This window comes from Podarcis vaucheri (assembly GCF_965113315.1).
Source record: "Podarcis vaucheri genome assembly, chromosome: 6".
Lineage (NCBI taxonomy): Eukaryota > Metazoa > Chordata > Lepidosauria > Squamata > Lacertidae > Podarcis > Podarcis vaucheri.
Window position 1 is genome coordinate 24,313,159 of NC_138764.1, and position 24,865 is coordinate 24,338,023.

General features: G+C 44.0%; 1 protein-coding gene across 1 annotated transcript in view; it reads left to right on the plus strand.

The window, feature by feature from the left end:
• The window catches only part of CRB1 (crumbs cell polarity complex component 1), a 148,916-nt gene that overhangs the window by 84,404 nt on the left and 39,647 nt on the right, over nucleotides 1–24,865 (plus strand). Inside the window, exon 6 of the mRNA XM_082225414.1 lies at nucleotides 12,887–13,843. Coding sequence (XP_082081540.1) covers nucleotides 12,887–13,843 — 957 coding nt within the window. The remainder of the gene's footprint in view (nucleotides 1–12,886; nucleotides 13,844–24,865) is intronic.

Genomic DNA, 24,865 nt, shown 5'->3' on the forward strand with positions numbered 1-24,865 from the left:
CGGTGGTAGGGCCAGGCTTGCTGTATGCAGTCGGCCATTTTGTGCACTGGCTGAGGACCCCAGGACCCCTCACCCTCCTGACTCAGCTACACCACCATTCACTATGCTGCCCATTGCCTCCCCCCCCCCAAAAAAATATACATTTCAGTGGTGGATGGTTGTTAGCTCTGCTTCCATCCATGGTGGTCACCCGCCATTTTAAGTTGTAATGCCTCACGCCATAGATCTATGAATAAATTTCATAGATCTGTGGGCCAGGGCATTATATTCTGGGTTATTTAACCATGTGGGTGTCCACCATGGATGGGAACCAATCCAAGTTCTTGAGAATTATTTTTTAATTATAGCAGAAGGGGCAGAATGAACGGGGCTGTGGTTTCTTCCTGGTGACAGAATCCCAGTTGAATTCAGTGGGACTTACTCCTGGTAGGTAGATAAAGAATTGTAGCCTGAGAGGGAGTTTTGAACCCCCGTCTCCACAGTCTTAACCTTAACATTTGTGTAACCACTACACCACGTTGGACTTTGAAGTCTTGATGATATGATATTATGCAACTCATAATGCCTGTATGCATTTCCCCCAGCAGACTCGGCAGCAAAGGCTTGGGAGTTCTCCCTACACTAGGAACTACAGGGGTTCCTTGCATTAGCGTGGCTAATTATTGTAGGTGAGCCTCATGAATAAGCTCACAACAACAATGCAAAAGCTTGTTGTGATGCAAACCGCCAAAATAAAGTGTGCTAACAAATACTGGAGAAGGTACATTTTAGGTGGTGTGTCACATAAATTATCTTTTAACCTAAATGATCCCCCATAGCATCTCAGCTCCTAATTGCAGTTTACAGGTAAGTAAGAACGTGAATGATAATGCATATTTATACCAACTCCTACCAAACTGTAGGAAACAGATGCTGAGCTTAATTATGAAGACGCATTACCCGTTTTAAGTTTTTAAGATAACTCTCACACATCCCTAGCTAACCTTTCCGGACACGAAAGTTGTTGAGCCCTTTTTGTTGAGCAAAAAATGTTTTGGAGCTATTTTAAAGGAAATTCAGCAAAATCTGGACTTCCGACATGGATTGCCATACATCCAGATTTTCGTGGACATTTCAGCGATTTGCAGCCGGACACTGCTTCTGACTGTGTCCAGGAAATTCCAGGCATATGGCAACCCTATATGTTAACACCATTATTATAACTGCAGAAGTTGCAATAATGCTTTAAAAAAAAAGTGCTAAGAGGAAGGCACGCTTGGCAAATCCTCACCATGATCAACTCCAGCCTGGAAACCAATGTCCCCACTGTGGAAGGACGTGTGGATCCAGAATTGGCCTCCACAGTCACTTATGGACATATTGTTAAAACTCTGCAGAAGAGGACTTCTTGCTGCCACCTAATGGCTATCATTTTATTATTCCTCAATTATGTCTGTTCTGAGAGGCTTCCTGGAGTTGTTTCTGTCCATCCCTTGTTGCAGCCAGTCGGCTACCTGTGCATCACAGTCGGTCACAAAATATCACTATGAGAGTATTTCCAATGCCCAGTGAAGGGGCTGAGCCTCTCGCGGAGAGAGGTGGGGGGGGGGAGAGGCGCCCGCCACCTCCATGCCAAATGGGGCGCCCTGACCACGAGGCGACTTCGCCAGGTGTTTGCCAGGTGGCATAAAAAAAAGAAAAGCAGCAATTCTGACATACATGTTGCAAAAGTTTTAAGTAGAGCTGCAGAACTCCTTTGCTCTTCCGTTCCTCCTTTTATGTCCTTTTGCCTTATCAGTAGCACTAGCCAACCAGACAAGTCCCTCAGAACCCGTTAAGTGTCTTAGGGCTTCTGCTGTGTCATGAAGGCATCTGGGAACCCTCAGATTTTGAGGGTGTGCAGGAAGAGGAGAGGGAAGCAGCCTAGCCTACTGTGGCCTAACCTACGAATAGTTCAGCTGGTACAGCATGAGAGTTTTGGGTTTGAGCCCCACACTGGGCAAAAGATTCCTGCATTGAAGATGGTTGAACTAGAGGACCCCCACGGCCCATTCCAACTCGACAGTTCTATGGTTCTCTCTCACTAGATTGAATTCAGTTAGATGCTAATAATTGTACAACTGCATTAAGTGTCCACAGTACCTTTGGGAGGGAGAAGGATGGGGAGAAAAGAACATTTTTTTTTTTTATGTATTTTTGTGATTATGGAGTTGTGCCGCTCATCTCGCTTTCATTCTGAGGGAGTCGGCATTTGTCTGCAGACAGCTTTCTGGGTCATGTGGACAGCATGACTAAACCACTTCTGGCACAACGGAACACTGTGACAGAAACCAGAGCACACAGAAATGTCATTTACCTTCCCACCACAGTGGTACCTATTTATCTACTTGCACTGGCATGCTTTCGAGCTTGCTAGGTTGGCAGGAATTGGAACAGAGCAACGGAAGCTCAGTCCGTCATGGGGATTCAAACAGCCAACCTTCCAGTTGGCAAGCCCAAGAGGCTCAGTGGCTTAGACCACAGTGCCACCTGCGTCCCTCTTGTTTAAAGGTAAAGGGACCCCTGACCATGAGGTCCAGTCGTGGCCAACTCTGGGGTTGCGGCACTCATCTCACTTTATTGGCCGATGGAGCCGGCGTGCAGCTTCCGGGTCATGTGGCCAGCATGACCAAGCCGCTTCTGGCAAACCAGAGCAGTGCACGGAAACACCGTTTACCTTCCCGCCGGAGTGGTACCTTTTTATCTACTTGCACTGGTGTGTTTTTGAACTACTAGGTTGGCAGGAGCAGGAACTGAGCAATGGGAGCTCACCCGTTGCGGGGATTCGAACCGCCAACCTTCTGATCAGCAAGTCCTAGGCTCTGGTTTAACCCACAGCGCCACCCTCTTGTTTAAATAATAACAAATTGACCCTGCTTCTGGTGAACCCCTTCGCTGCCTCACCAATTTTAGTTCTCACCATTCATCTGGTTCCAGTATTGATGGATGATATTTTCAGGAGGTCTCTCAGAAATGGGGCACGGTGACAGTCCCCCAGCCTTCTCTACCCCAACCCAATTTGAAAACAAACAAACAAACAAACAAACAAACAAACAAACAAACACAAAGGCAAATGTTATGCACACAGCTACTAGACATAAGCGCTATTCTAGATTGGATATTGGTGCGTTACAGATATACGCCGCACAGGCTTTCTTTTCTTCTCTGCTCCTCTTAGGACTGTGTTCCTCTTCCAAATAGCCCCATCCTATTAAAACTATCACTTTCTACCTTGCTGGCTCCAAGACTCTGTTTTAACATGGTCTGACAATGAGGCTATGCAAACTCAGTCACTTTTACATATTATACAGACGCGTTTGCATTTTAGCGATACAGGGAATTCTCGCAAGCCACTGAACTGTTTCCCGCAGCTGCTATCTCCCTGGGCAAGAGTTAAAGGCAGGAGCAGTTTCACACTAGACAGCACAATGGCTGTACATGCCCATCTCAATTAGGATAAACAAGAAGCAGCCAACAAGCGACAAGATACACAATCCCCTTTCATAGCAGATTGGACGTTGCCCAAGCCCTCTATGTAATGGCATTCATCTAAGAAGCAAACATGCTTCTAAGCCCCTTAAGTGTTGTCAAGAAGGCAAAGCAAATTTGCTTGCCAAGTCCACTGCAATATTTTATTTTATTTTATTTAATCCAGTGCTCTCAACCATTTGGAAAGCAACACATTTTGACCTTGGCCAGGCTTTTCAAAACAGATGAAAGGTAATAGCACTTACCGTCATACCTTTGTACAACTTGTAATATAGACTATATCCTCAGGAATAAAGGATCAGATAGATGTCCGAACATGCAGATGGCAGTAAAGTGTTTCTGCTGCACAGGGCAAAGGTGGTGGGGCTCCTAAGCCATAGTGAGGCTTGAACCACCACAAAGGCTTGAGGAACAAGGTTTATTCCCCAGGGATCCTTGAGGACAGGAGAATAGAACTGCCCCTCCCAATGGCAGGGTCCAAATCAGTGATCCCACTCCCCACGACAGGCCCTTCCCCTGCATAGTTGAGTCTCCACTTTTAATTTTGCATTCTTTACTCCTTACCTGTGTTCTCCTTTCTGCACTTTCTGTGGCCCTCTCCTTTCCTTCTGTTCTCCCACCCTCCCTGCTAGCTTAGTCAGCGGAGGTAAAGGCCTTTGGGGTAGATGGCCCAATGGAGATCTGGCCCCCAGGCCTGCTGTATGCATTCCCACCCAAGGTCTTGCACAGGATCTGACTGATGAGAGCGCACATAGTTCTCATGGCACCCACCTTGCCATGCAAGTCTGGGATCCCAGATGTTCTCCATCTTTCTACGGACCCCCCATTTTCTCCCCACTCCTGGAGGGTCCTTCTTTTGCAGTGGCCAGTTGTCCATCCACATCAGAAATGTGGCTCGGGTTGAAGGAACTCAGGGTACCAGGCAATGTTCTAGAGATGTTACTAGCAGGGCTTATATTTTTTCAGCTGGAACTTAAAGGTTAAGGGACCCCTGACCATTAGGTCCAGTCATGGTTGACTCTGGAGTTGCGGCGCTCATCTCGCTCTATAGGCCGAGGGAGCCGGCGTACAGCTTCCAGGTCATGTGGCCAGCATGACTAAGCCGCTTCTGGTGAACCAGAGCAGCACACGGAAACGCCGTTTACCTTCCCGCCGGAGCGGTACCTATTTATCTACTTGCACTTTGACATGCTTTTGAACTGCTAGGTTGGCAGGAGCAGGGACCGAGCAACGGGAACTCACCCCATGGTGGGGATTCGAACCACCAACCTTCTGATCAGCAAGTCCTAGGCTCTGTGGTTTAACCCACAGCGCCACCCGCATTCCTGGAACTTGCTGGAACTCAATTCCGGCCCCTCTCAGGTGGGCGCCATTGTAAGAGAACAAGAGAGGTGTTTGTGGTGAGTTATGGCGCCTCTTTTTCTAGAAAAATAGCACTGGTTCATTGATTGGTGCACAAATAGTGGGAAGGAGGGGATGAATATTCTGAACGTCCCCACAGGCGTTTCATCATATGATAGGCCGGGGCTGTGAGCAGTATTCTGGGGTGCAAGGGGAACTTTGTCTCTTTTGATGATTTCTGAAAGGGTTTAAGCAGATGAACCTGCCTACAGCACACCAGAACCTGTGGTTGTTGGAGCAGCACTGTGCAATTGGGGTAGAAGGGGTCATCTCTGCTCTAGCAACCAGGGCCAATCAATGTGTTATGGGTGATATATAAAGTCTAAACAACTTGGGATCCAGACAGCACATGTGCTACAATGTTCTGCTGCCAATAATGGTAGTTAGCAGGAACACGGAATAGGGCTCAGTTGGGGAATATCTTTCTTTAGGGGGTACAGTTGGTGTCAACAATATTTTATTTCTGGTGTCAATTTAAAATCTACCTGTTCTCTCAAGCATTTATATGCAATGAGCCTATGAGGTTTATTTTTATTTTTGCAGTATCATCTGGACTTTTTAATATGATTTTTTAAAAAATGGTGTTTTAACTGTATTGTTATCTGCTCTAATTTCACTGCATTGTTTCGATTTCCTATACAGTGGTACCTCAGGTTAAGTACTTAATTCGTTCCGGAGGTCCGTTCTTAACCTGAAACTGTTCTTAACCTGAAGCACCACTTTAGCTAATGGGGCCTCCCACTGCCGCCACGCCGCCACTGCACGATTTCTGTTGTCATCCTGAAGCAAAGTTCTTAACCCAAGGTACTATTTCTGGGTTAGCGGAGTCTGTAACCTGAAGCGTCTGTAACCCGAGGCACCACTGTATACGATACAACCCACCCTGAGCTTAGTGACAAAGAAGGTTGGAATAGAAACTTTCTAAATAGGGCAGGTTCAGCCCAGGGGCGTAGGAAAGGGAGGCGGTGGGGGCGGTCCACCCCGGGTACCCTCACTGAGAGGGGTGACATTCGGCGCACTGCCTACCCCAAGCCATTGGGGTAAGGGAGAGAGTTGCACTGCTTTGCCGGCAGCATTCCCCCCTTCCCCCTTCATTTTGACAGCTTGGGGAGGCTTGGGATTCCTGGGCAGGCGGTGCGCCGAATGTCCACCATAGGCAGCTTGCTCCGCCCTCGGCTGCGGGGCGCACACACTGCTCCGGGCCCCCGAGTGGCTATCCTGTGCCTGGGAAAGCACCCTCCATGCCCTGCCCCCCTTGGGAGTGCGCCCGCCCTGGGCAGCGTGGGCATATGCTCCACCACTGGTTCCACCGGGGAGACCAGCACCACGTCAGTTGTGTAAGGCAGTATTATTATGAGGAGGACAAGAAAGAGAGAGAAAAAGGAAAGACAAAGAGCAAGACGGGAAAAACTGAGAGGGAGAAAGATTAACATACATGGGGACCGGGGAATAAAATGAGACTATTGCACTAGCAGCAGAAGAAAACAGTGTGAGTTGAGCTGTGGAATTCTGAGTTGTAGGTTTACTTTGTGGTGGTGATGAGGCAAGTTGATCTGTTGCCTACAAGCAGGGAACAGCTACAGAGAGCAGAATAAAATAATGTCGCCGCCTCTGGCAGGCAGGGCAGAGGGGGCCTTAGCCGCACTAATACAATCATGAGGTTTGCTGGACCAGATTAGATTATTCAGTTTAGAATCTAGCAGCCCTCGGAATGAACAGAAGAAAGGAAAAGGCTTGGATGATCCTTCCATTCGCCAGCTGAAGTAAAAGGGGAAGGGATGATCATTCGGGTGGACGGAACATTCCTTTCCAACCCTTTCAGCAGACAATGGATTTATGCCCTGAAGCATGCGGGTTAATTACCATTACTTTAGCCTGGCTGCCTTCACTTCCTTGCTCACCCGCTTCCTCTCAGCCTCTCTCATGAAGGTGCATTTCCTCCTTTCAGCAAAGAGCAATTATCACTTGACAATTAGCAGCACAGATGTGGTAAAATTTGAATTTTCATGATTATTCAATAAGATATGGAGTGGCGCCTCAGGATGAAGAAGCCTTTTGAAAATACTGAGCGGTAAAGAATTACTGCAGCTCGTTTATTTATTTCTTTTAAGCATGAGGCAGTCAGTGTTAAAACGGGGGGTTGAGAATCAAAATGCTCAACCCATACTCACCAATCCCTTTCTCCAAAGTGTAGTTGCCGCCTTTGAAACAGAACAGTTTGTTTAGTTGTACAGTTTATATACAGCGGAGCTGCAGCCAATTGGAAGCCGCGCCTTGGTTTCCGAACATTTTGGAAGTCAAACAGACTTCCAGAATGGATTCCGTTTGACTTCAGAGCTACCACAGTATAACCTTTAGAAGAGTCCTGTATAGGGATGTTTTTTAAAGTTTAATGCTTTCTTATGTTTTTAAATATGTTAGGAGCTGCCCAGAGTGGCTAGGGCAACCCATAATAAAATTATTATTATTATTATTATTATTATTATTATTATTATTATTATTATTATTATTATTATTGAATAGGAGGTCCCTGTTTTCAGCAGGGAAATATTGGAGGGTATGCAATTAAATAGGTCAACCTTCGTTGTAGCTAAATTGTATTGGATGTTGTGGGCAGTTTGGTGAGCGGGGAAAGTACAACACAAATACCACCATCAAAAACACATTAACCTAGAAGTTATTGAATTCTGTCAGAATGTAATTCCAGTTTAGTGTGTCTGGGATTGCAGCCTAAGTATAGATTTGTTGTTGTTTAGTCGTTTAGTCGTGTCTGACTCTTCGTGACCCTATGTGCCAGAGCACGCCAGGCACTCCTGTCTTCCACTGCCTCCCGCAGTTTAGTCAAACTCATGCTGGTAGCTTCAAGAACACTGTCCAACTATCTCATCCTCTGTCGTCCCCTCCTCCTTGTGCCCTCCATCTTTCCCAACATCAGGGTCTTTTCCAGGGAGTCTTCTCTTCTCATGAGGTGGCCAAAATATTGGAGCCTCAGCTTCACGATCTGTCCTTCCAGTGAGCACTCAGGCCTGATTTCCTTAAGAAAGTATATATAGTGTGCAACAATTGCGTCAGCACGTAATGAGCCTTAGGTTAAGCCCTGCTGATCTGGCTTGTTGAGGAAAAACACTACCAAGCTAAACTGACAAGCACACCACATTTGCAGATTCACTTGCTCAGGTCTTCCTCTTCAGACCCCATACTTATCTCGTGGAATATGCAATGCAGCTATAAGGACCACGTCTGCCGTGGGGGAAAATGGTTGCAGCTACAATACAAGCTTGGGCTCTTTTAATCACAATGGTCGCAGGTAATTTTGGTTGTGGCATTGGTTGTTTTCAGCCTCTAAGCTAATGTCTTTCCTCAGACCTAGATGTGAAGCTTACAATTTGAATATCACGTTGCTTCTAATAAAATATAATTAGAATATATTTTGAGCAGGGTTGGAAGAAAATGTTGTTCACGTATATATTTTACTAAACCAACAGACTTGTGTTGCTTATCTATGGTAGCAGTCACAGGTTATTATTTTCTTTCTGTCTCAACTCAAAACTAGCTGTTACGTCTCTCGCCACCTAAATATTATTTTAAAAAATCCTTCCAGTAGCACCTTAGAGACCAGCTAAGTTTGTTATTGGTATGTGCTTTTATGTGCATGCACACTTCTTCAGGTATCTTCAGGTATCTGAAGAAGTGTGCATGCACACAAAAGCTCATACCAATAACAAACTTAGTTGGTCTCTAAGGTGCTACTGGAAGGAATTTTTTTATTTTGTTTCAACTACGGCAGACCAACACGGCTACCTACCTGCACCTAAAAATACCAGATTTCTAATTATAACAGTGCAATATAATTAGAATATATTTGGAAACTGTGGGAAGAAAGAAATGTTTTTTTTTGGGGGGGGGGTTTCCTAAACCAAGTTTGCTGTCAGTAATGATATCAAGCAGTTGCTTCATGTTTGACGAAGTCGTAAAAAGTAGTGTTCACAGAATAGCGTTCAGCCTGATTAACTGCTTTAGTAAGCCCGTGAATCTATTCAGAGCCACATTTAAGGCGGCTTACAATGCAATCTTATGCTTACCTACTTGGAAGCAAGTCTCACTGAGTTCAATGAGGCTTACTCCCCAGGTAACTGGGCACAGAATTGCATACTCAGTTATTTTTCATGAACGCCAGTTAGCTGCAGCTGGGCAATACGAAAACATAGAATTAAGTATATGAAGGAAGTATCAAAGGGAAAGGGTCTGCAAATAGGAATGGGATATACCCATAGCTGTCAACGTTTCCCTTTTTTAAGGGAAATTCCCTTATTCCGAATAGGATTCCTTGCAAGAAAAGGGAGAAGTTGACAGCTACGGATATACCTGGCCTCATTTTCAAGTACAATCCATGACAATGGACAGGAAGAGAGCTACTGAATTCTGTAGACAGGGAATAGAACATCTGACATATACTTACTTAATCAGAAACTTGTGCTCGCTGTAAACATCAATAAAAACTGGGGTGGTTTGATCCCTCACTCCCCACAATAACAAAACGCAGAACATTTGGTTTAGCAGATGCCTGTGCTGGCTGAAAACAATTAATGCCTGAGAAACCCTTCCCTTTCCACACCTAACTTTTGACGCATCTCACACTTCGCTGGCATGCAAATAATTTTCAGTCCACTGAAATATGGGCGTCTCTGAGTGGCTGGCTCTGAAGTTCTATAAATGTTCCCTAATCCAGTTAACGTGGGTGACAGTGGCCTTGCTTCCCAGAAGGCCAACAATAAGCAATATTAGCTGCTAATTACAGAAAGGGTTGGGTGGCGCTGCCTCCAGAACGTAAGACAGATTCCCTTCATTAGCTCTACAAGCTACCTTCAGATGAAAAATCAAAAGTTTAAAAATGCACATACCCTGCGATGGTTCAAATGTATTAAGGACACTCCCCACTTCCTGATTCCTGACCTTGATTAAGCACTGCAACTGTTTTGCTGCTATATTTAGTCTGAGGGGATATCTGAAGGGTGCTATTTAATTTAATTTAATTTTTTGCTTGAATTTGGACACTTAAGAGAAATCTGATTCAATTGAGGTTTAGACTCCTCAGCCAGGTTTTAGAAGTTAAATATCTGAGTGGACATTGGTGTAAAGAGATAAGTATAGCAGACCCTCCAGGTTTCCCCAGGTGCGTAGCAAGGTCAGGTGGGTCCCAGTGCGGAAAATTTCTTGTCACCCCCCCCCACAAAGACATTTTTGTTTGTTTGTTTGCCTGCAAAAATGGTTTTACGTTATTTCATATTTTCTTACAAAGGAAGGTGGATTCTGGGCCTCCTATAACAAGTAGGCAGCTATGGACAGATACTTAAATCTACAGGATGGATTGTCTTTTGGTTTGTGTTATTCTTTTTATGTTTATTGTTTATTTATTTAATAAAATTTATTTTTAAAAAAACTGCAACCTGGTTTACCAAAACAAAAAAAACACCACAGCAGTAAAATGAAGAAAAAATAACAATCCTACTTTAAAACATACAAAAGCTAAAATATTAAGATTAAAATTACTTCAACTTGCTAAGCATCTAGGTATGCTTGCCGAAAGAAGAATGCTTTTAGCAGGTGCCCGAAAAGAGTCTAGCAAAGGCACAAGCTTTGTTGTAATAGGCAAGGAGTTCCAAAGTGTAGCTGCTGTCACAGTAAACAACGCAGTACAGATATTATGTGGAACCTGTAGTAGTGCTTGAAACTACTGAAGGGGAGGTTTTATTTATTGTGATATCACCATGCTCTGTATTATCTAATCTACTCAGCCTAGTCTCACATAGGCCGTCTTTCCAGGACCCGGGAAGCCCAGTGGAGGGTAGGGCAGTAGGGCGGTTCATTAAAAACTTTTCTTTAAAAAAACAAAAAAAAAGCCTGCTCCAAAGGTCTTATCTCCCTAAACTAGGGATTATATACTATATTTGAAATTTCATGCATATCAGTTAATATCCTGACCCTGCTCCACTGAATTGAAATTTCAGCCTTCACGACATAGGAAAACAGCCAAGTAAACAGCTATTTTCGTGGAGGGAGGGTCAAGATATTAACTGATATGCATGAAATTTCTCCAGGCTTCAGGCGGCTATCCGCAAGCCTTCGGAGTGCGGCGGGAACTCCTGCTGCACTCCGAAGGCTTGCGGATAGCTGCCTGAAGCCCCCAGAGCGCAGCGGGAGTTCCCTGTGCTCTGGGGGCTTCAGGCGGCTTCAGCGAAAGCAACGCGAAGCCTCCAGAGCACGGGGGGAGCTCTCCCTCTGTGCTTTGGAGGCTTCGCGTTGCTATCGCTGAAGCCAAGGAGCCTGCACTCACTCCATAGGACGCACACACATTTCCCCTTCATTTTGGGAGGGGGGAAAGTGCGTCCTATAGAGCGAAAAATATGGTAGATCCTTATTTGAGGTGTTCTTCATTTTGCTTCCAAACCGATAAGACACTCGACCACCTATGTTCGGTCTTATAGGGCCTGACACATAACTCCATACAGGGATGGCACCATAGAGTTTGTCTGCTGCAGGATAGAGTGGCCTACCTTCTGTAAGCACCTTGAAACCTGGCAGATCTGAAAGGTAGATAATCAGGGGAGATGATTTGGAAAGAGGCCAACTCAGAATCAAGAGAAAAGTTCTGAATTCTTCCTCAGTTGGGTTTTGTTTTTTAAAAAAGTTAATAATGTGTTCTGTATTGCAATAGGACAATACTGATGATATTGAATCTACTATTTGGAGGTTGTACTTTGTTTTCGTTTCTAAAGCATTTTCCTACATTCAGGCTGTTTAGAAATAGCAAACAAATCTCACCTCATTGTTACTTTAGATTCACTTTGCATTAACAACTGCGTTTTGCTCCATAGCACATTTTGTTGCTTCTACTAATTATAAAGCATGTCGCTTAATTTAAAGGTGGAAATGTATTGGATTTACAAACAAATGTTTTCCTGAAACTATTTTCCATCTCTCTCTCTCTCTCTCTCTCTCTATATATATATATATATATATATAACACATGATGTTAATATTTTTAACATAGCCGGCACCATTCATTGCTGCCTTGCAGCTCAAGCAAGTCATTTGCACCTGTGGGAAATGAATACAAATTGGGGGAAATAATGTTTCCTTCCTGACTTAGAAATACTTTGCAGCTGTTTTGCACTGCTGTCCTCCAGGGCAAGTGACTAGACAAGAGGCAAGAAAGTGGGAAATCAGCCCCAGAATGCACCTGCCTCGAAAGCTATAGCCAGAGACTTTAGCCAGTTCACACCAACTATGAGAGAGTTTTCCAAAGCGGGATCTTGACTTACTACGTAAGCATTAAGGTCCAACTGCTGAAACTGATTTGCCAGTATTCCATGTGGTTGGCTTCACATTTTAATCAGACCCTCAGCTAATAAAGTTGCAGTGTGAGTATGCCAGCCACAGATCCCTAGGGTATTTAACATGCACATAAGCACTGATATAAAATGTGACAGTGAACACGTGGGCAGTGTTTTCTCTATATGTACACCATCTTGTTTAAATTGGATCTAAGAAGTCCAAATGGGAGTAGACAGATAGATACAGCAAGGACAGTTTAGGTATCCTCCCTCCCCCGCCCACCCCCCAGCCATCAACAAACTCAGCCATACTTGGGGGACAAAAATGTATATTTTGTGCCTCATGGTTCATTGTGTTTCTGTTTTTGAGAGATAAAAGAATGCTTCCAGACAGGTGTATATTGTGGGATGAGTGTTCCTCGTGCATTCAGGGTTTTTTTAAAAGCACTCACCAGATGCCATAGTCAAAGTGCCAGACTGTATTTTACTCCAGTAAGTTAAAAAATAAACTTAGCAATGACTCATTTGAGAGATCTCAGTGACCCATTTACAGTCTCAAGTCTCCACCTGGAAGCACCCCAACTTTAAGCCTAACCTGGTCCATAGGATCAAGGCCTTCATTCTTCCTTTCTGCTTTCTCGCAGGCATCCACTGTGAAGAAGACATTGATGAATGTCACATGAACCCTTGCCAAAATGGAGGGACCTGTGAGAATTATCTTGGGAATTATACTTGTCATTGCCTAACCGGAAAGGAGGAGGGCATATATTATGGCGGCTGGAACTGCACAGAAGTCCTTCTCGGATGTGTTCAACATAAATGCCAAAATGGGGGGCTGTGTGTTCCTCACTTTACGGACGGACAACACAGATTTAGCTGCATATGTTCAAATGGATATACCGGAGTACACTGTGAAACAATGACCACATTGTCTTTTCAGGGAAATGGGTTCCTTCGGGTTAACAGTATCACAACGCCTGTCCAGGATGGTTTCTATAACATAAACCTTAGGTTTCTGACTATTCAGCCAACAACTTTTCTATTCCACCGAGGGGACAAAAGCACATTTGTGAAGTTGGAGTTACTGAATGGCTACTTACACTTATCAATGCAAGTCAATAATAACCAGTCAAAGGCCTTTTTGCATATAGCACAGAATGTCAGTGATGGCGAATGGCATTCAGTGGAGGTAACCATAGCAAGAGCAGTTACTCTTAAGTTACTCGACAGCTCTTGTATAGAGCCATGTCTCAGTAAAGCGACTGCCACCATAGATAGCGATCAGCCAATGTTTACTTTTCAGAGCACTTTTTTGGGTGGTTTGCCAATGGGGAACAGGAGCGATGACTCTCTACTAAACATCTATAATATGCATTCTGCACCTTCGTTTGTAGGCTGTCTTCAGGACATTGAAATAGACTTGAACATTATAATCCCAGAGAACATGTCATCTGATTCATCTTTAAATGTCAAGGCAGGCTGCACCAAAAAGGATTGGTGCGAACACCACCCTTGTCAAAACAAGGGGCGCTGCATCAACTTGTGGCTGAGCTATCAGTGCGATTGCTACAGGCCCTATGCCGAGCCAAACTGTGCTACAGGTAAGGTAATGCCCTCAACCCCAGAACCTTAATTGCCACCTGAAATCATTTTGTACAACTGGTCTTATCAGACTGCAGAGCCCTATACTCCAAGCTTTGCTATCGTCTGTCATCTGCCGCTGGAATATTCCTCAGCTACAATGGTGGCAATAAATTTACAGCTTCACCGCCATCTTTGCATAAGCATAAGCATACGCATATACAAAGATGGTGTCAATGCTGCCATGTTAAAGAATATGCCAGCAGTAAGAACTCAGGCTCTGCTAGGGGAGAATTAATGCAGATGGAGGGGGCACTGTGTTCTTTTCAAGGGTTTTCTGCTTACTACTACCTGTTCAGTTGAGCCATCCATGCCATTACAATTGTAAACAATGTCAGCCCACCAAAACTGGTCCAAGATCCACTGGGGAACTTGAGTGAACTCCTACCCATCTCTGTTGTGGAACATAAATACACACACATATGCACCAGTTACAAACTCTGTAAAGTGATCACAAATGCACAGATACTGGAAGGTTTGCAGAATTTTAGTCCACATTTTGAAAATTCAGACCCAGGTGTGCAGATCCCCCAGCTCATTTTTGGACTGAAACTCAAAGCTTATTGCCACAGATAGACCACTGACACGCTCAAAGGAGATATCCACAGAGCTAAAAATAAACCCATTTCAATTTGTACACAATTTGGAAGATCACTTAATTTGCGCCCATTTTGGAACGCTGACTTGAATTCCATCGAAAAGTTATCTTCCAAAATTCATTTCGCTTCGATGAATTTTTATACAGTGCACAAAGCATGGACTAGAGAAAGGCATTTATGGAACAAGAGATGAATTAGACTACATAGCTTCTAGGTAAGTGAGGCTTTACTATAAATATACAAGGAAGCAACTTGTCTCACTATACAAGATAACATCCCATGGCCATTAAGGAACAAGGAATTGCTCACAACACCAGTTCAGTATTGTTTTGTCTCTCTCTAGACAACTCATTTCAAGCCAGGTAGAAAAGTCCAGGTAGTTTCAAGCTAGCTAAATGCCTCTCCAATAGCAGGCAGGCATATTTGGTACTTGTTCTGGCTGGCATCAATATGCCACATTCATTTCTAGTCTTTTGTTCCCAGGCCTCTTAATCATGGCAGTCTCTACCCTTCTCTTTAATGTGAAACATGTTGGCTGTTAATTATTCAAATAGATCTGAAGTGAGGATGGGGATTGTTGCAATGGCTCCCTAAGGCAGTGAGGAGAGAGGCGGAGAGAAGGAATTAATTATTCCCCTATATAGTTTCTAGGGATTTTACTGGTGTTGTTAATATTGGTCCAGATCAGGGGGGAAATGCAAAAACAGCTCCCAGGGCAGAAAGGCACTGGTGTAATTGTCTTTCATGATGTGACACATGTGAGGTGGGTCACAGCATCTTGACTTTTCCACCAAGCTAGTCAAAATGTTGTCTTATTTCCATTCCGTGCTGTTGTTTTGATTTCTTCCGAGACATGTGGCCACGGGGTGATAATGAGTTGTCTGGTGAGGCGATGTAGCTAACATCTCAACTTCTTGACAGTGGCCAAAGATATCCTTTCAAAAAATGTATGGGAGCCAATTCACACATGCATATCATAGTCCTCCATTATCTGCATTGCTATGAAAAATAGCAACAGTGATACATGGGACTCCTTCCCACTTTTCCTCTGCAATCAACTGGTTAATTCAGTGTCTCAAGAATATACAAACCCAGGGTACAATTTAGTTAAAGTCTTAAACCCCAAAGATTTCAGCAGGTGACTTTCAAACCTTATTCTAGGCATTTTCTTTACTGTCCTGCCAACCTCAGCCTGCTCTTTTCCAGCCTCTGCCTTCTTACTTACAACCAGTCCAGGGAATGGCACCGCCTGTCATTTGCCTCCTCCTTAGTAGACGGGACACGGGTGGCGCTGTGGGTTAAACCACAGAGCCTAGGACTTGCTGATCAGAAGGTTGGCGGTTCGAATCCCCGCAACAGGGTGAGCTCCTGTTGCTCTGTACCTGCTCCTGCCAACCTAGCAGTTCAAAAGCACGTCAAAGTGCAAGTAGATAAATAGGTACCGCTCCGGCGGGAAGGTAAACGGCGTTTCCATGTGCTGCTCTGGTTTAGCCAGAAGCGGCTTAGTCATGTTGGCCACATGACCCGGAAGCTGTACGCTGGCTCCCTTGGCCAGTAAAGCGAGATGAGTACCACAACCCCAGAGTCGGCCACGACTGGACCTAATGGTCAGGGGTCCCTAGTAGTGTCAGACGTATGCACATGCTAAGGTAACAGCCATGTAAAGCCAGAAATTATGAGGGCCCTCTAAATCCATAAAAAGTTATATATTTTGGTCAGATTGTTAGGGGTTATGATGTTGCATATTCACCTAATTTACTGGTTATTGGCACCCATCTGTCTCTTGAGACGATGGCATGTGCCTCTGTGGGTGAAAGCCTGGTCAGCGTGTATGGAGATCCCAGGCTGCCCTGTTCTCACTGATTTGGTCCAAAGGAAAGCACAATAATATGGTTGGCACCAGCTTGGCTGCAGGAGTTGCCAGAAGGAAACATACAAGGCACCCACCCTCCAACCATCTTAAGGACTCCAGTCTGGATTTGTGTAGGGTTTACTGCTTAGCCTTCACTTCCCTCAAAGATATTCCACAAGGCAGAAGAGGTTTAGGATCAATACGATACAGCAAATTAACCAGTTAGAAGCTTTGGCAAATAGGAAGAGAAGGAACATTCTTTTCTGAAGCCCAACTGACATGGACAAGAATCGACCAAATATGGATAACTAGAGGCCTGGCTCCCAAGACTAGAAAGGTGGAAATCTGCCCAAAAACCTGCTCCGACCATAACACAATAAAGATGGATATGAGAGTAGCTCCAACCGGCTCCTTTAGATGGAAGATGAATGACTCCTTGTTAAGAGAAAAAGAGATTGTTCAGAAGGCCCAAAAGACTTTGAAGGACTATTTTGAAATAAACTTGAACACTACAGTCGAAAAGAGAGTAATCTGGGATGCAAGCAAGTCTCCCAGGGATGGGCATTTCATAAGCAGGGTGTCATAAATGAAAAGCCCATCTCCCTGGTCACTAGTCAACCATTGTTACCTAACTAGTCAATAATTGTTACCTAAGAGAGCCAGTGTGGTGTAGTGGTTAAGAGCGGTAGACTCGTAATCTGGTGAACCGGGTTCACTTCCCCTCTCCTCCACATGCAGCTGCTGGGTGACCTTGGGCCAGTCACACTTCTCTGAAGTCTCTCAGCCTCACTCACCTCACAGAGTGTTTGTTGTGGGGTTGGAAGGGAAAGGGGAATGTTAGCTGCTTTGAGACTCCTTCAGGGGAGTGATAAAGCAGGATATCAAATCCAAACTACTACTACTACTACTACTACTACTACTACTACTCCTCTTCTTCTTCTTCTTCTTCTTCTTCTTCTTCTTCTTCTTCTTCTTCTTCTTCTTCTTCTTCTAACTTTGCTGTGGGGCACCTGGAAGAGAGTCCCAGTCATCAAACATGAATATTCAGGCAGGCTCGTGTGGTGAAAAGTGATGCTTTTAAATAATCCAGTCCCAATGCAATTTAGAACTTAAAAGGTAAAAGTACTAGTACTTTGAATGGTGCCCAGAAACAGACCAGTAGCCAGAACAATGGGCAAAAATCCAATTGTGAGAGATGGGTCTGGCATCCCTGCTTTCATCCTGAAATTGCAAAGTATAAAATCATGCAAAACTAGCCACTGCAGGCCAGAGAGAATAAAAATATCAGGCTGCAGTTCTATTCCTACTTACCTAAGGCCCACTGAACTCAGTAGACAGAGAGCTACTTGAACATATACAGCAAAGCAGTTAGCTCTGAGAGTTTGTCTTATATTTGAACGTATTTAACTTTGACCAAACTGCATCCACTGTTTGCATTCAGATATTTTTATCTGTCAGAAAAGGTAGGGGTTTTTTTTTTTATTAACCCTCCCCCAAAAACACAGCAAAATCAGATAGAAAGTGTGGGGGAGGGGAGAAACATGAAAGGCAACATTGCAGATCTCTGGTTCAATCCAAAGCACTGTATCTATTGCAGATGTTAAATGGCACAGTTGCACTGAATTTAGTGGAGTTATATGGATTTACACCAGCTGATATCTGGTCTGGTCAGGGAGGGGGGGTGTTTACTAGATCCATTTGTTCAGAAAGCTTCAGTTTCAAAATGCATTCCGATATTTTTTAAATACTATATCATTTCACATGCTACCCTGTGTGTGCAACTACCTCTTTTTTATTATTGAAAAATGACATTGCCGGAGCCGTAATTGTAGCAGACGGCTTTGAAGTTGAGCAGTAATTTATCCAAAGGTTTGAAAAGCAACTTTGGGATAGGGGGACTCCATCTGGTAAATATGTTTGCCTCTTTATATGAAGCAAAATTAAAACCATGCAGCTCCAAGAGAAGCTTATACTTCCATTAGGACTGTTGTGAATGATTAGAAAGTATTTGAAACTCCCCCTTCCCACTTCTCCCTAACCGCAATATTCTTCTCAATTCACAGCATCCTACCATTTTGATTAAAGGTGTGTGTGTGTGTGTGTGTGTGTGTGAGAGAGAGAGAGAGAGAGAGAGAGAGAGAGAGAGGTGGGGAAGGGAAGTGAAAGAGAAGATTGGGAGCAACTAACAGTCTCACTGACCCCCCCCTCCCATGAGTGTATCCAAATTGTAGAGTATTCCTTTCAGACGATGGTCCAAGGCATTCAAAATTTTAGAAAAATCCAAACATGCAGTACATCTCTTCTGAAAACAGGGAACATGAAGTATACAGTGGTACCTCGGGTTAAGTATGGTACTTAATTCATTCCGGAGGTCCGTTCTTAACCTAAAACTGTTCTTAACCTGAAGCACCACTTTAGCTAATGGGGTCTCCTGCGGCTGCCGCGCCGCTGGAGCACGATTTCTGTTGTCATCTTGAAGCAAAGTTCTTAACTCGAGGTACTATTTCTGGGTTAGCGGAGGCTGTAACCTGAAGCGTATGTAACCTGAAGTGTATGTAACCCAAGGTACCACTGTATTCTGAAATGGTTAAGGTATACAGTGGTACCTCTAGATACGAACGGGATCCGTTCCGGGGCCCCGTTCACAGCTAGAGGTAAATGTAACTAGTGACGGTGCATCTGCGCATGTGCGCGTCGCTTTTCACCGCTTCTGCACATGCGCGCGACGTCAATTTGAGTGTCTGCGCATGTGCAAGCGGCGAAACCCGGAAGTAACGCGCTCCGTTACTTCCGGGTTTCCAAGGAGCGCAACTCGAACGCGCTCAACTCAAAGCATATTTAACCCGAGGTGTGACTGTACTCATATTGTCTAGTTAGTCGAAACTTTGCAACAGTTTCTCACACATGTTTACCTCATGCATAGGTTTGGCTCACGGCAAAGGTATAAAGAAACCCAAGTCGATTTCCTATACTAGCCAAAAACATCTGCCTGTCAGCAAAAAAAATAACATGACTGTGCACACATATGTGTGTTGATTTAAGTAACTGGCAAAATGGAGATCAGCTTACCTTCTTTCAATAAACTGATAGTCGGATTAGATGAAATGTTAGAAAGCTGTAATCATATCTTCCAGCTCTTTAATTCCCCTCCCCCCCAAAAACACACACACAAAAAGTAGCTGCAGGGAGGGGATTTGGACTGGGACTGCTAAAACAGAGGAAGAGTTTGGACTTGATATCCCACCTTTCACTGCCCTTAAGGAGTCTCAAAGTGGCTAACATTCTCCTTTCCCTTCCTCCCCCACAACAAACACTCTGTGAGGTGAGTGAGTCTGAGAGACTTCAGAGAAGTGTGACTAGCCCAAGGTCATCCAGCAGCTGCATGTGGAGGAGCGGGGAAGTGAACCCAGTTCGCCAGATTACGAGTCCACCACTCTTAACCACTACACCACACTGGCTCCTTTAACCCTTTCCCTCTGCAGTTTTCTCAATGAAAATGCCTGCCCCCCCCCCCCATTGCTATTTGCCTTGCTGGGGGAAACCTACTGGTGCAGGGGTGGGTTTGATGGGGGAAATGGCACAGGGGAAAGGGTTAACTGGGCTCCAGCACTGGGGTCCTGATATGAATCAGGATAATCTGCAGCTTGGTTTTATCAAAAGAAAGAAATCAAAGAAATGGGAGATTTGATCGCAGATGTCATTTGGAGTTCAACACTGGGCATCACAGTGCTAGTTCTAAGATGCAGGTGGCGCTGTGGTCTAAATCACTGAGCCTCTTGGGCTTGCCGATCAGAAGGTTGGCAGTTTGAATCCCCACGACGGGGTGAGCTCCCTTTCCTCTGTCCCAGCTCCTGCCAACCTAGCAGTTCAAAAGCACACCAGTGCAAGTAGATAAATAGATACCGCTGGGGCAGGAAGGTAAACAGCATTTCTGTGTGCTCTGGCACTCATAACGGTCCTCTCTGGTTTCCGTCATGGTGTTCCATTGCACTAGAAGCGGTTTAGTCCTACTGTCCACATGACCCGGAAAGCTGTCAGTGGACAAACGCCAGCTCCCTCGGCCTGAAAGCGAGATGAGCACCACAACCCCAGAGTCACCTTTGACTGGACTTAACCATTCAGGGGTTCTTTATCTTTTACCTAGCTGTAAGAATGAGAAGGATGGGGGAAATATTAGGAACATTGGTCATATTTCTGTGATGACCTCTGCTTTTGCAGGGCTAGCTTCAAGGGGCACAATGAGGTCAGCTGAGTCAATGAAGGCAGGAACAAGATCTGGCACAACAAGCCTTTTAAAAGCATGGGTCATAGCAGAAGGGGAGAGTGCCATTGGGGCTTCACTTCAGGCAGGAAAGTGTCTCAGGCCAGCATTGCATAAGATACACTGAATACAGCATTTGTCATTCAGGAGTCTCTCTCTCTCTCTCTCTCTCTCTCTCTCTCTCTCTCTCTCTCTGTGTGTGTGTGTGTGTTCATAAATAAGTGAACTGCCATACACATATAATCCTAAAAATACACATAAATAATATCTGTAGATACATGTTCCTGAAGGGAGTATCACCCTCCCACAAATCCATATTAAACAAGGATGCTGAATTCCAACACACCAAAATTCAGCCTAATGCACAGGATCATTTGCTCTGTGCTGAAACACTGGTCTCTTTTATGAGATAAACTACATGCTCCAAGTTCAGTACAAAAATGTCCTGTTTCCAACTTCTGTCATACCTTGGGCTATGAGTGTACCTTGGGCTATGAGTGTAGCAAATTTCAGTGTACCTTGGGCTATGAGTGTAGCAAATTTCAGCTTTCTGGGTGGCCTACTAGTATTTACCTTGTGCCCCCCATTTCTAGGGGGAGAAAGCAAACAACTGTTTGCATGGTCCAGAAAGATATTTATCATACAGGGATGCCCTAGAGACACACAACTGCCACATTTTCAGACATTTCTGGTAATTGGGGTGTCCTGGACTATAGAATTTTCCAGACATACGTCTGAATGAGTGTAAAAGAGCCCCGCCCATCCCCATTTCCTATAAATCTTCAGCTTACTGGGATTGTGGCTTAGGGAAAAGTGGGAGAAATAAACAGGAGCTCTTCCAAAGTGGGCCAAGCCCAATCCAGGCAAAGTCAAGGCAGGTCACTAGGTCACTTGCTTAAAGTCAAAACCCTGGACAGTTTCCAGTGCCCCCTGCTGAATGAACTATGGGAGGTGTTATTTCAAACAAGAACTGAGGTGATTTGAGGCCTTGCATAGGCTGCTTATGCTGCTTTTTGCCACATCTCCTTGACATAACGCCTCTGCTAACTTACCACGTCCAGGTTTTGCTTTTAAAAACATTATTGATATATATAAATAAGAATAAAAATGTGCACCCAACCACCAAGACCATTCCATTGTAACTATCCAGCCTCCCAAAATTCCAACACCTCTTGCGATGGTTTGACCTCTTTTCGTTTTAACAGTACAAATTCCACAAAAACCTTCCATAGCTCTTCGAAAACATTTCCCCTGCATGTTCTCCATCTTGCCTTAATGGCACGTGTTAATTTATCATTCATAGCTCTATCCCACACCTCTCTATACCATTCTTCCATTTGATACTCTGCTTGCCCCTTCCACTTCCTAGCTATCATAATTTGTGCAGGTGTCAATAAATTTGTGAACAACTCCTTTAGAGCCTGTGAACCTTCCACCCCATACCATGTCCAGGTTTTCAGGCACCGGCTTAGTCTACACTATGTGCACCAAACGCACACATATTAGGGTTGCCCACCAATTATACTGAATAGCCTGTTGTTTAAGAAATTGTCTTTTAACTGAATAATTAATTAAACATAACCACATTTGCATATCACTAAAGCCCTAGTAGGTGACTTTTGGGTGTGTTGGAGGAAGCAAATGCAACTTGCAACTTAAGAAACAAAGACTGGAACCCCAAACACATTTACTCAGGAGTGAGAACCACTGAATGCAACAGGATTTGCAATCACTCATAGAGTTGGACAGAAGCGAAAGGCCAAGTTGTTGTTTACCACAACCAACATAAAATAAATAAAAAGAATCAAACATAACAGGAAGTATCCCTTTAAACTGCAACCTCACTGAATACAATTGACCATCACCAATCAGTCTATTAAAGCTTTTCAGCCAATCTTCTTCATGGTTATTCAGAAATGAATCCCAGTGGATTGAATGGAGCTTACTCCCAAGTCAGTTGAATGGAGGTTTCTTCCAAAAAGTAGAGATCTTTCCCAGTTAGCATCTGTATAGGAATTGCTTTTGGATGTTTTTAAACGTTTTATTGCTTGTGTGTTTCCCTCCCTAAGCTCCTTTGGAAGGAAAGGCAGGGCATAAATTTAATTGACAACAATTGTGCACAGGATTATAGCTTTACTAGGTTAAACTATCCATTTAAGTTTAAATTCCTAATATATACAAGGGCACACTCGCTTTGGAATTTATAGATAATGGAAGAGCTCTTCAAAGCACTGCTGCTGCTGCTGTGTGCTTTGTGGTACAGAAATTACTTGCATCTTTGTTAAAGAGAAGCTGACAAACAGTAAGTGCTGGGAAGGATTTCCATTGCAGACTGCACTCTCTCAGCAGTAGCAGGCAAGCAACAAAGTTGATTTATTTCCATCAGCATCCAGACGTAATGACTCAAGAGGTTAATATTGACCAAGGTTATGCTAAATGCCCATCAAACCACATACCAGATCCAATATTTCTTTTGAAGCAGAGTAATTGAAAACTGCAAGCTCGGCGTGCTACCTTTTTAAAGACTAACCTTGCTTCCTTTGCCTTCTTTGCAATGTTGCGCGTCTAACTGCCACTCGCCGGCTTTGCTGCATCATAAGCGATCTCTCTTCAACAAGAAAAATGTCTTTCAAGTACTCCCTTATAGAGAGAGATGGTGTTTTGTTTTTTTAATAAACTAACCTTTCATGCTTAAAAATGACCATTTCAACACCGAGGGGAAAGATTTATGGACATATGCCTTGTTTTTAACAAGCACATAAAGAAAGAAGTTTAAGATCATCTCATTCACAAAATTAAAACATTTCTCACATGTTATTTATGAAATTGTCTATTCAGAAATAAGTCGGGGGTTTATTTCCCCATACTAAATAAGCTGAGCCAGATATGAATCCTGTAACACTTAGAAAGCAGGTTTCCACAATGATCACCCCTGTTTTCATGAGTCTTATAATCATTTCATTAAAATAAAACACTGCAGGCAATATGCGTGTGTGTGTGAGAGAGAGAGAGAGAGAGAGCACACCAAAGCAGCTTTCCCGCCCTATGAATGAAAAGTCTGATTATAAGTTTTTGAACAGCTGGAGTTTGTTTTGTTTAACTCCAGTTAACACTGTTGGTGTTGTTTGGTCTGTGAAACCGCCCATTAAAGGTTTTAGTTCAGATTAGCCAATTGTGATTATTGATTTGAGGCCCTTTCATCTGTTAATATAGCACTGTGGAAGCCATCCTGGCTTAAGATATTTTGCTGCCTGAAGCAGAGGCCCTCCCTTTGCCACGCAAGGGCCAACACATTAACTTCAGAAAGCCTCCCTGGGCTGTTTAGACATCAGTTCTTGCCTTCATCTCCCCGCTTCCCACTTAAATCCTGCTAAATTGGTGGAAGGACCATAGTTCAGTGCATTTGATTTGCATACAGGTACAATCCCTGGCATTTCCAGGTAGGGCTCTGTGAGACCTCTACCTCAAACCCTGAAGAACTGATGCTGGTCTATGTAGACAATACTGAACTACAGGAAACAATGATCTGACTAGGCATCAATAAGTTTTTTAATGTTCCTGTGCCTGAACATTAGAGAGCCAGTGTGGTGTAGTGGTTAAGAGCGGTAGTCTCGTAATCTGGGGAACCGGGTTCGCGTCTCCGCTCCTCCACATGCAGCTGCTGGGTGACCTTGGGCCAGTCACACTTCTTTGAAGTCTCTCAGCCCCACTCACCTCACAGAGTGTTTGTTGTGGGGGAGGAAGGGAAAGGAGAATGTTAGCCGCTTTGAGACGCCTTCGGGTAGTGATAAAGCGGGATATCAAATCCAAACTCTTCTTCTTCTTCTTCTAACTTTGCTGTGGGGCACCTGGAAGAGAGTCCCAGACGTCAAACATGAATATTCAGGCAGGCTCGTGTGGTGAAAAGTGACCCTTTTAAGTAATCCAGTCCCAATGCAATTTAGAACTTAAAAGGTAAAAGTACCAGTACTTTGAATGGTGCCCAGAAACAAGCCACTTCACCCTGCCATATGGTAAAGTTGACCTAGAGGGGAAGCCATTTCCACATGATAGTGTATCTCCAAATAATTTCCAGAATATTTTGGATCAGCTGCCCTGAACTGTTGTGGTGTTCAGGGAGCCGCTTCCCATTCCATGTGATCCACATTAATTAGCACCTGTATTTATTTCTTAGATTTATCACCATAAGATTTCGGGGCAGTTCACGGAATAAAATACAGGATAAAAAAACAATAAAATAAGTAAAACAAAACAGCAAAACAATAACCCC